The sequence below is a fragment of the Triturus cristatus genome, unplaced genomic scaffold, assembly GCF_964204655.1.
Source record: "Triturus cristatus unplaced genomic scaffold, aTriCri1.1 SCAFFOLD_289, whole genome shotgun sequence".
Classification (NCBI taxonomy): domain Eukaryota; kingdom Metazoa; phylum Chordata; class Amphibia; order Caudata; family Salamandridae; genus Triturus; species Triturus cristatus.
In genome coordinates, this window is record NW_028188257.1 from 527,768 (window position 1) to 540,873 (window position 13,106).

General features: G+C 43.1%; 1 protein-coding gene across 1 annotated transcript in view; it reads left to right on the plus strand.

The window, feature by feature from the left end:
* The window catches only part of LOC146769237 (solute carrier family 12 member 6-like), a gene marked incomplete at its 3' end in the record, with an annotated part of 601,402 nt that overhangs the window by 385,110 nt on the left and 203,186 nt on the right, over positions 1-13,106 (plus strand). Inside the window, exon 15 of the mRNA XM_085640509.1 lies at positions 4,706-4,825. Coding sequence (XP_085496635.1) covers positions 4,706-4,825 — 120 coding nt within the window. The remainder of the gene's footprint in view (positions 1-4,705; positions 4,826-13,106) is intronic.

The following is a 13,106-nucleotide window of genomic DNA, read 5'->3' on the forward strand; positions in this document are numbered from 1 at the left end:
AGAACAGGAAAAAATTATTGACAATAGGCATTGTTAGATCTGGGGATCTAACAATGCATTGTTAGATCTGGGGATCTCTAGATCTTTGTCCAAATAGGGATCCTTATTTCTAGTACACACTGATCACCAGCAGGCACCGGCTGTGCGCAGAAACACGCACTCAGCTTCTCAATAAGTGTCGTTTTGGGAACCTTGATATCCCTGAGTTCCCAACAGGAGGACAGCACTTGGAGAAACAGCACACAGCAAAGTCTTATCTTCCAGCAGGTGGGGGAGCACAGCACACAGCAAAGTCCCCCTTCCTCTCCTTTAGTGGAATCAGCAAACTGCAGGTCAGCCCCAGAGCACACAGCAAGGGCAGGCTTCCTTGTCAGTTTCCTCAGCTGTTCTTCTTCTGGCAGAGGTTCCTCTTGATTGTAGAAGTCGAATTTTACTGGGGTTTCAGCACAGCTACTTATACCCCAAAAGTCTTTGTTCTTACATATGTGAGGGGTCCAGGATCCAGTCCAAACCAGTTCTAGGTGCCCTCTGCATGGGCATGTCTTCTTTCTTTGTGAGGGGAGGCCAGGGCCATCAGACACACTGCAGGAGGTGGAGGCAGCATTGTGGAAGGCATGCACAGCCCTATTCAGGCCCAGGTGCAACTCCTCCCACCACTCTAAGTGCAGATAGGTCTATTCAGCCTAGTGCTGACTCGCCCAGCCCCCTGCAGCCACCCCCAGCCCCTGTCACTCACAAACCAGACAGTCAATACTCAAACAGGCAGAGGCACACAGAAAGGGTGAACAGGAAAATAGACTCTTTCTAAAAGTGCTATTTTCCAACACAGAATTTAAAAACCATCTTTCCTAAAAGATGCATTATCAAATTCTGAGTTCAGGGATACCAGACTTCATATGTCTATCTTGCCGCTATGGGATATGCAGGTAAATATGATACCCAGCATTCCCCATTCTAACCTATGGGCAAGATAGCCTCTCAATAGTGAAAAACGAAATTGGCAGTATTTCACTATCAGGATGTCACCCACACTAGTACATGTCCTACCTTTCACTGCACCCTGCCCAGGGGGGTACCTTGGGCCTACCATAGGGGTGTCCAATGTGTAAGAAAAGGTAAGTGTCAGGCCTGGCAAGTGTGTACACTGGCCAGGACAACATGGCAGTTAGCAACTGCCCACAGGCACTGCGATGGCAGGCCTGAGACACCATTTTAGGGCTACTCCTCTGGGTGGCACAATCAGTGCTGCAGGCCCACCTAGCATTTGAATCACCAGCCCTGGCACACTCAGTGCACTTTACTAGGGACCTACTGGTAAAACAAATATGTCAATCATGGACAACCAATAATAATAACAATTTAACCAGGGAGCACTTGCACTTTGGCACTGATCAGCAGTGGCAAAGTGCCCAAAGCATCTATACCAGCAAAATCTAAATCCAGCACAGCGTCAAAAATACAGGAGGTAGAGGCAAAAAGTCAGGGGTAACCACGCCAAGGATGCCAGGTCTAATAGGCATGAACGAGGGAAAGCGGCGAATAAAAGCGGACTTATTTAAACACACGCTGGAAAAACCCTGTCCACATGCATTGTTACGACACACAAATGTTAAGACTGTTAGCCACTTTTGCTTTTCCTTCAAGTTTAGAAGCACTAAAATAACCCTACCAGTATTGGCGAAAAAGAGAAACTAAAAGTAGGAAAACTTAGATGTTTAAAATATTAAATCATGACATGCCATTTAATGAAATGTACCTTTATCATGAATTCTTTAATAATATCACTAACTCTCACGGACTACAAACCGGTTTATTGAATACCCCTCCAACCCTCCCCAATCCCCCCCCCCCCCTAAACACACTCCTAAGGTGACTAATGAAATAATTCACGTCTCTCATCCATATATATAGTCTGTTTTCTTTTGTCCTACTTTTTAAAACCACATTAAGAAACCACCAGAGCAGGCTTAAAATACATGACCAGATATATTCCATTAGAAAATAGAAGTGAAAGCAATGAAGAGGATGAATATATGCCTTAAAGCTCCAAGAATAAAATGTGGACCATAATCCAGATAGCCGCACCACTTCAGTATCCCAGAAAGATGTGCATTGTCCTTCACCCTCTGTTCACCTATTCTTCTGCCTGACAGGATCTCTAAAGACAGGACCCTGCTTATTTCAAGAATTTTCTTTGTTTTACTCCTTTGGGAGCAGAATTTTGCTTGTGCCTGGTGAACCTATTTAGAGAATGATATTCCTTTGGTGTTTATAATGTATTTAAACCTTTTTCTCTGTCGTTGTTCAGTGTCCTTTTCTATTTGGCAGTTTTCAGATGTATCATTAACAGTTAAATACAGTACCAAAAGGACAAGCATGTTAGGTTGGTAGCCTGTTAGCTCTTTTCGGAGGCATTTGTCTCGGAGCCCTTCAGGGGTCTTCCAAGACGGCCATGGTCTTCAGACATCAGGTTCAATTCAGTTTCAACCCATCTGGAAGCCATTGAAGAGATGCTTTCTATTACTAGACAGTAACATTATCTATAAAGGCCACTGCAGAACCTCCGGTCAAGATCTTGCGTAACAAGCAGGATGGTGAGGCGAAGGGCGATGGTTATAAGGAGGTCATGACGCCCCAGCTTACAGCCTGGGAATGTTGTGTGTGAAATACATGATGACTAAGAGGGAGATCCTGGCCTGTACCAAGGACATAGAAAGGTCGATCCAGAGAGTTGACAACACCCCTCCTTCCAGGAGAAGGGTGGCCAGCACTGAATTTAAGACATACCAAATATTTGGAAAGTTATGATTCTTATTACAACGTAAGACTTTGGTACGAAGTGCCACTGATGTTAAAGATACAGGCAGACCTCAGCTATGACTTAGAAGCTATAGTCCAAAAAACCTAATCTGGCACAGCGACGTGGTCCACCAGTGCAGCAGATGGTCTTTGTACTGACACAGTACGCACCAGTACTGCCCGTCACACCCCCTCAACAATTCAAGACTGGCACTATGTAGGGCGATGAACTTGAAGATGAGTCAAAGAAGAAGATGAGGAAACACTCAAGGGCGCTACAGGAAGCTAATAGGTGGACTACATAGCTCTGATGGCAGATGTGAAGACACTCCCGCATCTGATTATACAACAAAGATTCTGCAGTGTTGCGTTCTCCTACCAGAGGGCCCCTAAGAGATACGACTTGCCCGTCACAGCCAATGAGCCAAGCTGCTTTCTTTACAGCTTAGTGAATCATTTGGGAAACTGGTGAAGGTGATAACTATTGTGGTTCTTATATAAGGAAAAAAAGATTACATTTACTCCCTTTACCCTTCCTGGTATTGTTTCTACAACTTGAGAAACTATAAAAGGCTCAATTCAACACGTCTTCTGCTATAATCAAAGCAACCATAAACATAGTGAATATTAGCTGGGGTTGGTTGAGGAGCACCACCTCTATCAAAAAGTGCAGAATAGGTTGTTTGATTGTTGGGATGGCATTTTTTGAATGACATCTTCCAGAAGGCAGCGACGTATCAGAGCTGATATGACAGTAAGATTCACAACATACGAAATACTATTCATCACATTTAGAAAGTTACTTCTGCTGCTCAGATCTTTGAGGAAAATCAGTGACATCCATGTTTTTACCATCTAGGTGGTTTTCTTGCCGTAGCTTCACTCCAGAGTCATTATTTGAGCAGCTCCCAAGATCATTACAAAGGTCCTTCAAAATGTCACAGAATTAACTGGATGTTTGGATGTCATTCTCTCTAATTCCTTTTTTCTGCAGCGAGTAGTTCAGCTGCATTCAATAGACAAGAACAAAAGACCCACAAGGGCACATACCAGATATGTATTTACTTTGGCTCACCCAGCAAGGACAGTCCCATCTTCTGGCATTGATCGCAGAAGCATGGGGTAACAGGGCAGATAGTATGGGATCGCAAAGTGGATTGCAGTGGCCATCACTTTCAGTCACTCTAAGACCACTCAGTTACGGGTAGCATTGAAGTTAATAAAAGGCATGCCTACAACACCGCTCCTTTATGCAGAGCTTACTCTTTTGGACATTGGCATATCGGGCACATGAAAGAGCAGAGAAGCCTTTGTGAGACATTACTGTTTGGAAGCAGAATTTGGGAAGAATCAGCAATTAAGAATGTTTATTTTGCTACTTATTTCAGTAAGGTGACCCACTTTCTCACCTGTGCTGAATATTATGGTTAAATTGGTAAAGACTTGACTTAATAACAGACTCACATGTCCACTGCTCTAATTAATTTCATATTTTCCAATGCTAATTCACCAATAATCCTTTTTGGGTTCCGGAATAGTGTGCTACTTGCCGAAAAGCGCTTCGACGCTTCGTCAGGGGTAGTAAGAGTTGGATAAATGCAATTACAATTTGCTGTTACCGTATTGTTTGCTATTTGAATTCATGTATGTCCATGTATACAATATACAATGCTAGAGAAGAAATAGGTTACCACGAACTACGGCTCTCAAGCATTGGCATCTTTTGTTGAAATACTTGCAACACTGGAGAACTGTGGTGGTTGTAAGTAACTTGTTTCTTCCCTGAGTGGAAAGGGTTCTGTTGCTTTTTATTACCTGTTTCTAGATAATAGAAGATGTTTGCAAATGTGTATGTAAAATCTAGGGTTTCTTCTTCTTCTCATGCCCTCGCCTCTCACTTTTCCAGGACACTTTCCTTCTTAGGCATGAGTGTATGCCTGGCTCTGATGTTCATCTCCTCTTGGTACTATGCCATTGTTGCCATGGTGATCGCCGGCATGATCTACAAGTACATTGAATATCAGGGGTGAGTGTAACGATTCCTATGTGCATGCTCCAGGGGGTGAGCATCACTTCCCTCTGTGTCATATCTAGTTATGCTTTGGCAGGTGCAGAGCATTTTCAAGGATAAAGTGGTGTTTTTGAATTCAGCACTGTGTATTTACATGAGTGTTGGGATCAGTAAGGTAGGCATTGTGCTCATTTTAGAGGGCCAGGGAAGTCAACATTTGTCATTGAGATTGTACATCATCAAAATTTAGAGGCTAGTCTTGTTTCAGTATTTTCTACATCTGCTATATTCAAAATGTTTTGGTTAAAGACAAAAACTGATGTACTTAACAACACTTTGAGCATTTGTTGCTGTGAGACCATATTAATTTTAATAGAATTTTTTTGAAGGGAATATATTGAAATGGCTATTGACTATTTCCTCGTGTACCATGGAAAATAGTTTATTATTATACCCAAACAGCAAGCTATGCTATAAAAGTGAAGTCCGTGTTGCTGTATTGACCTACTAAAGGTGTGGCTAATATGCACCCGCCTTTGAATATTTTCAAGCCGAGAAAAAGGATTCACAAAAGTTTTAAGATTCTAAGTTGCGGCACATGAATCATCATGGTTTGTTATTCAGGGTACTCCCAAGACTTACCTGGGCACAGAACATAGTGCACTTTGTTGACTGTTTAAGAAGTTGACATGGGTAACTTCTCTCAGCTAACTTGGCATAGATGAGGTTCTCTAAAGCAGCTCTCTTTCTTCTTGCAGATTTTTTTATAGGCTAAGCAATTGTCCCTTTAGCAATCTTCATGTTGTATGTTCAGATTTAGAAGATTGAACAATTGGTTATCAGACTTTGCAGTGAATGATAAATGTGGGATTTCTTGGTTGAACCAGTCATGGAACATGACTAATCTGCCCTAGGTTCCTTTCATATAAAAAATATTATCAATGTTCCTCTTTCATATGTTAATTTAAAATGTTACAAATCAGATAAGTCACTCTCTTCAAAGTCGGGCACATTTGGTCAGATTCAGTTAAAAAGGGGCTTCCGTCACATGACTTTTTATCTGCAAATAAAGAAGGTTTTTGGGAAACACAATATGGGCGTTGTCAGCACTGTAGACAGGGGGCACACTATGCATTGCAGTTGGGATGTCAAGGCATTCATCAGTTACCCTGATTACTTCATCCTGCAATACATTTGTGTACAAGGACTCTGTCCGTGGTGACAAGTAGTTCATGGTGATAGGGAAAGAGTAGCTTTTGACCAAATTAATATCGTCCATTCTGACACAGGTATTTGCTTTGATGTATGGTAAAATGACCTGATAAATCAATCCACATACTTGCAAAGAGGTTCCAAGATAACCGGAGACCTGCAACACTAAGGGCCTTATTACAAGGGCCACCGAACCCGTGGTGGCGTTCCAACCACTGCCACACTGTAGGACCACCCACAGTATTACGACTGCGGCGGTCGAACTGCCACAGGACTTCTGCACCCCCGACCGGGTATCAAGGATCCTGCGACAGTCGTGCGGCTGTCAGGAGCACTATTATGCTATTAGGAGATGTCTGTCCACCGCCCTTTTCATGGCGGTGAGCCCCCCCCATGAAAAGGGTGAGAGGAGGCAGCAAAGGGGGCCCTGCCGCTCCTGGGCCTGGGGGTGCATTCGGGGTTTTGCACCCCCAGTTCCTGCACGGTGTGGCATGTATGCCACATCATCCAAGAAGGTGCAGTTAGTGCTCTGAGAGCTTCGCTCTGCATGTCAGGCTCTTTAATGAGCAGACCGCCGCCTTAGACCGCCTACCAGACCAGGATTTAACTCCTGATCTGGTGGGCAACAGCACAGTGGCTTTGGTAGTCCTACAGTCGCCAAAGTCGTAATAAGGCCGTTTATTTCCCCAGATGGTTTGCAAGATATGTATGTACCTTAGGTAGCATATAAATTTGGGATGTCTAGGTTCGTGAGAAAGTGAAACTCCTTAATGCTTAACCAACGTTCTCTTACATCTCATTGGCATATATTTTATGTGGGGTAATTTGTAAGACAATAGACATATTTGTGATTGTTTATCGTCAAATGATTTCTTCTGATTATTTTTACAGTGCCCTGAATAACATTGTGTTCTCCTTGTCCGATTGTCTGTTTACTTTTTATAAATAAGTGGCTAAAAATTTTTTTTATGGATGTTACCTTTTTCCGCCCAACGCACTGTGGTCCAGGCGCTTATCACCTTGTGGTAAATAATTCTCCTTTACCGGGACTGAATTTGATACAGGAACATAATAAAATAGCTCAGTAAAATGAGAGGCAGAATCCGTGGTATTAGAGGTTCGGAATGGGCTTTATTCCATTAATTCGATTATAATCGGTTGCTCCCAATGTTCCGTCACCACGAAGGTTCAGGAAGTGAAGCACACACATTATTGACATGAAATGGCTTTTATAATACATACATTACAATGAAGTGAATGCAATAGGCGTAACAATTGATAAGGAAAATGACGAATTGTCTACGTAACCGAAAATGGGTGGAACAAGGAGTAAAAAGGAACATAATTGGTGGAGATGTCACCTATAGGTGGATCTATAAGATAATACTTGGCATAGATGCGCGCGCAGCAGCATGACGTGTGATTGACGTGTAACTAGGGGGTGAAGGGGACTTGACATTTAGCTCTACATGTGGAGACAAGAAGTCTGAGGGGTCAAGTCAACCTAATCCCAAATCATATCTAACATCCTATGTTTAAAGAACTATGTTATCCATAAAGAAGGACTCTCGAACAGAATCTATTCTATACTGACTGTGCGTGTATGGACAAGCGTCTAAGTGTCTACACTGAATGCGAGGGCAGGAATCTTCCATAGTAACAGGACTATGAATTACTTGCATGAGGGCAGAGAAACCGGGCCCTTTGCTTGGTAACTGGAAGAATGTTTACTTAAACTACTGGGCAGGAATGCATTGGCTGAGGGGGAAGCAGATAACTCGAAGGTGAAATACAGTTCTTGGCAGAGAATAGGCTGATGTCAGGCTTCGTGAGCCGCGCAGAGAATGAGACAGAGTTCATGGTCACAGATGCAGGCTCAGACTCGAGCTTTCAGAGGCAGAAGGCAAGAGGAGTTTTGATGACAGAATCAGGGCCTACTTGCCTGGACTGTAAAATGGCATAAGTGAGCCATATAAAGCCGGTGGCCTTTTGTACTTAGGAATGGAATATCCAGCCTATTCATGGCGGATCTGACAGAGGACATGTTGACGGTGGACGCACATGTATTTGCGTCTTCATAACTGGAACTGGAGGGAACATACATGTACTTGTGACATGCACATAGAACCGTTGGGGTCCAAGATAGGGGACATAACTGACCAGAAAAATCCATATTTCCACATTCCCTCCTTGTCCCCTACTTGCCCGTCAAGAGATATCAATCTTCATTAATCCATTGATCTGTTCATATAGCATCATTTGTTCTTCTTTCTTCTTCCGGGATCTTGAATGAAATCTTGGTGGTGGAATACACGATGTGGCACACAGACCACAAATCGCTGGTCCACATTGTAGACATAGACAGCAACTGAATAGTATGAGAAGGCCAATACCTAGGAAGGATAGAACTCTCCATCCCCAGGCTGATATCACACTCCAAAACCAACTGGACCAAGTCCAAGTGCCTGGGTTCTGGTGTATCTGGCTTACAATCTTGTGAAGGCGAGTTATAGCTTTATATACAGATGGCGAATTCTCTGGTATGAATACGCAGCAGCTTGATCCGATGACCCTACAAGCTCCGCCTCTATCAGCCAGGATGACGTCAAGGACAAGACGATTTTGAAGCACAACAATCCGCATAGCAGACTGCTCTTCTGTTAAATTGCCTAAGGCGGAAATAGTTTCATTCACTACTGCTTCAAGGGTTCTAGTTAATCTACGTATCAGCTTACTATTGGTAACTGTACCTATATAGGGAAAGATGCCTTTATTGAAATCTACATACTTGTCCCATGCCGTCTCAGTATAATCGACAATTGGGAGATCTCTCCGCTCTCTATTGTGTACTAAATGAATATTTCTATAATAATCAGGAGGAGCTAGGAAAACAGGTGGCAAAAGGAATGCTATGTAGCAGGTACCATCCCAATCTAGAGGTAGACGCATATATGCAGTCTGACCACATATAAAGTAGGAGTGGCGATAAGCTCTGAATGAAGATTTGCCTTGATCACTGAATTCAACTGTAGTAGTGCATTGACTATGGCCCATATGTATGGAACCAACCTTTCTTACACACAATTCACCTTTTGCTGGGAATACTGACATGGTGGGTAAGACTAGCTCAACTTCGGATACGACATTTAGAATCATGAGATTAGGTGTAAAATTACCTAATCCATACACTTCATTTTCTAGATCAGTTCCTGTTCTTTTGGGGCGACCCTCCTTGTCAGGATAGCAGACCTTGAGTAAAACTAGGTTCAGGTTTCCCCATACCCACTGATCTTGGTAAACTGCTGTGTCTGAGTTTATGGAATTGATTAAACTAAACCATGCTCCACAGGAGCCATTACGTGTAAATGGATGTGGAAAGAAAGGCAAGACTCCTTCATAATTCTGATAGGGAGGGAGTCGGCCACACACCCAACAATTAGTTGCATTACTAGTCTGATGGGAATGATGTAACATACTAATGAAAGTGTTATTGCGCAGCGCAAGTCTATAGGACAATTCATGCGGGGGTAAGTCACTAAAAGAATGTTCTGCAATAACATTGTGAACATTTCTGGCAATAGGGTAATATATGTGCAACAACATACTGGTAATAATTATTAAAAGACTTAAGGAAAACAAAATTAATAATGTCCCTATACAATGGCTACGCAGTGATTTACAATACGCCTGTCGTTTCATCATTTTTCGCGACTGTTCATGATTCAGGTCTAGAGGATACATGTCAGAGACAGATTCAACCGCTTCACCTAGGAGAGGACTTAAACAATCAAACCGTCTGACGTCCTAGGCCTTAACTTAACTTTGTAAAGTTCGCTTTCAGTTTTTTCCACCAAAGGAAGTTTTGAATCAGTCTGTGAGGGAGTGCAGGGCACAATGTCTATATCCGAGGATTGTCCATGAAATTTCTTGATATGGCTTGAATGAATCCAGCCCTTGCGGCCCTCGATCTTCACGGCTGTTCTTGTGGTCAGCAGAACCAACTTGGGTGTCTTCCACCTGGGCTCCAGCTGAGTCTTTCGGTCGAAATTTTTCACAAACACAATATCACCCGGAACTATGTCATGGGGTTTCACCTCAGTATTGTCGGGAAATGCTGCAGCAACCTGTGAACGACAAGATTGTAGTGCAGACATCAAGGAAGCCAAGTAATCTGTCAGCATATTACAGTCAATATCAGTTATTTTGCGTGGTATGGGCGTCCCCCACATATTTGGTGGTCTGCCGAAGATCACCTCATACGGGGATAGCCCTGTTCTAGAGTGTGCTACCATTCTCATGTAAAAGAGTGCAACTGGTAATGCTACTATCCAGTCGACCCCTTTCTCTCTGCATATTTTGGACAGTCTGATTTTCAGTATCTGATTATGTCTTTCTACGAGACCTGCTGCCTCGGGGTGTCGGACACAGTGGAATTTCCACTGATATCCTAGCAGAAGTGAAACATGTTTCATTAATTCGGATGAGAACGGCTGGCCGTTATCTGAGTAGACAACACGTGGTAAACCGTAGCGTGGGAAGAATTCTCGAACTAACTGTTTGGCAGTAGTCGGGGCAGTGTAATCTGAAACCGGGTATGCCTCCGTCCAACGGGACAGAGCGCAGACAACTACGAGAACATATTTGAATCCTCGACATCGTTCCATCTGGATATAATCCATCTGGAGGACTTCAAAAGGGTGATCAGGAGGATGAAATCCACCCTGTTCTACGGGAACACTTTTTCCTGGGTTGAACTGGCAACAGATCATACAGGTACGGACTTTTTGTTTGGCTGCTGCTCGTAAATGTTTATTGAACCAAATGTGTTGAATGCTGTCTAGCATAGCTTTTTCTCCTAGATGTGCTGGACTATGTATAGTGTTAACTATAACTTGGACCATTGAATCAGGAAGGAACCATACAGACTTTTCTTTCATCATCCATCCTTGGTCCGTTTGGATCCCTCCTAATTCAGTCCATTTCTTTATTTCGTCTGGTGTAGCATGTGTCTGTATGTCAATTACGTCAAGAGTAGGATCTTTACCTGTCATACAATGTGTCGGCGTCGGGACTATTGTCTTTGTCATGTCGGATGTTTGGGTTTGAGCAGTCTGTTTAGCTGTTCTGTCGGCTAAATCATTGCCTTGAGAAATGATATCAGTAACTTTCGTATGAGCTTTACATTTCATAATAGATATTGCAGTAGGTAGATGTATTGCATCTAATAAGGCATGAATGAGGGGTCCGTGCTGAATGTGGGCACCGTGGGAAGTTAAATAACCTCTCTCTCGCCACAGCACGCCGAAGTCATGTACGACTCCGAATGCATAACGTGAATCAGTGTATATGTTGACTTTTTTACTTGTGGCTTGAATACAGGCTTGTGTCAGAGCGATAAGCTCTGCGGCTTGAGCTGACAAAGTATTAATACGATTAGTTTCAATGACTTCTGTATCTGTTGTGACTGCATAAGCAGCCACCAACTCTCCTGTACTTGTTCTCATACATGAACCATCTACATACAATGTCAGGTCTGGATCTGACAATGGAACATCTGTCAAGTCTTGTCTGGGTTTTGTCGTTATAGTAATAACTTCAATACAGTCATGAGCTAGTGGGTCTGTTCCGGTTACTGGCAAAAGTGTGGCAGGATTCAATGTGTTACAGCGTCTGATTTCTATATGTGGCTGAAACAATGTAAGTTCATACCCTGTAAGTCGTGCTATAGTCAAGTGTTGTGTTTGCGTTCTATTCACAAGGACTTCTACTGTGTGTGGTACTTGAACTGTCAATGGATGTCCTAACACTATGGCATCGCTTTGTCTGATTGCTAAAGCTGTCGCTGCTACTGATTTCAGGCATACAGGCAAAGCCTGAGCTACGGGATCTAATGTACTAGAAAAATAAGCACATGGTTTGTGTGCTCCTGCTTGTTCCTGTGTGAGTACTGACAAAGCAGTACCTCCGCGTTCTGTAACAAAGAGTGTAAACTGTTTTCTGTAACATGGCGTTGCTAAAACAGGTGCTTGACATAAAGCTTTCTTTAGGCTTTCAAAAGCTTGTGTATGTTCCTGAGTCCAAGGGAGAACAGTCGATGTGGCTGCCTCCTGGGTTGTCAACTGAATGAGTGGTTTTGCTAGAAATGCATATTGCGGGATCCACTGTCTACAGTATGAAGTGAGGCCTATGAAAGCCCGCACCTCCTTTTGTGTCTTGGGTATTGGCATGTTAGCTATTAACTGAATGCGGTCTGGTGTAAGCTGCCTTCCCTCCTTGGACAGCGAGTGTCCAAGATAAATAACTCGCTGGACACAGAATTGCAGCTTAGAAGGGGACACCTTGTGCCCTTTTTCGGCTAGAAATTGTAAAACTGTCAGTGATGCTTTTTCACATTCAGGTTCGCTTCGGGCGGTGATCAGCAGATCATCGACGTATTGAAGCAGAGCAGTGTTAACTGGCATGTGTATACTGTCAAGTTCTCGTTTCAGTGCTTGGCTATAGATGCTGGGGCTTTCTGTAAATCCTTGAGGTGCGCGTGAGAATTTAAAGCTACGCCCATTTAAACTAAATCCGAATAAATATTGGCTTTCCGGATCTATTGGGACGCTGAAAAAGGCATTCTTGAGATCAATTACAGTAAAGAATGTTGCTTCGGAATCAATAGCTGTCAGTAATGACGAGATATCGGGAACCACAGGAAATTGTGGCACAATGCATTTGTTTAACTCGCGCAGATCAATAACCAATCGATATACTGGCGGGGCCTTAGGGTCTGTTCGTTTAAGAATCGGAATTATCGGGGAATTACATACATTGGAGTCTGTTTCTACAACTACTCCTTGGGTAATGAGCTCGTCAATGATTTGTAGTAAAGCCGCTACAGCATCTGGGGGTAACTTGTATTGTCGCATTCGTGGTAGCACCACTCCTGCCTTTAATGTGACTCGATATGGTGTAATATTCATGCAACCAACATCAGTAGGGCCTTGTGCCCATAGACGTGTGGGTAAAGTCTGTAATCGGGGATCCATGTCTCTAGACACATAATGACCTTTAAAATCACGTAAAAACAATCTTACTCCTT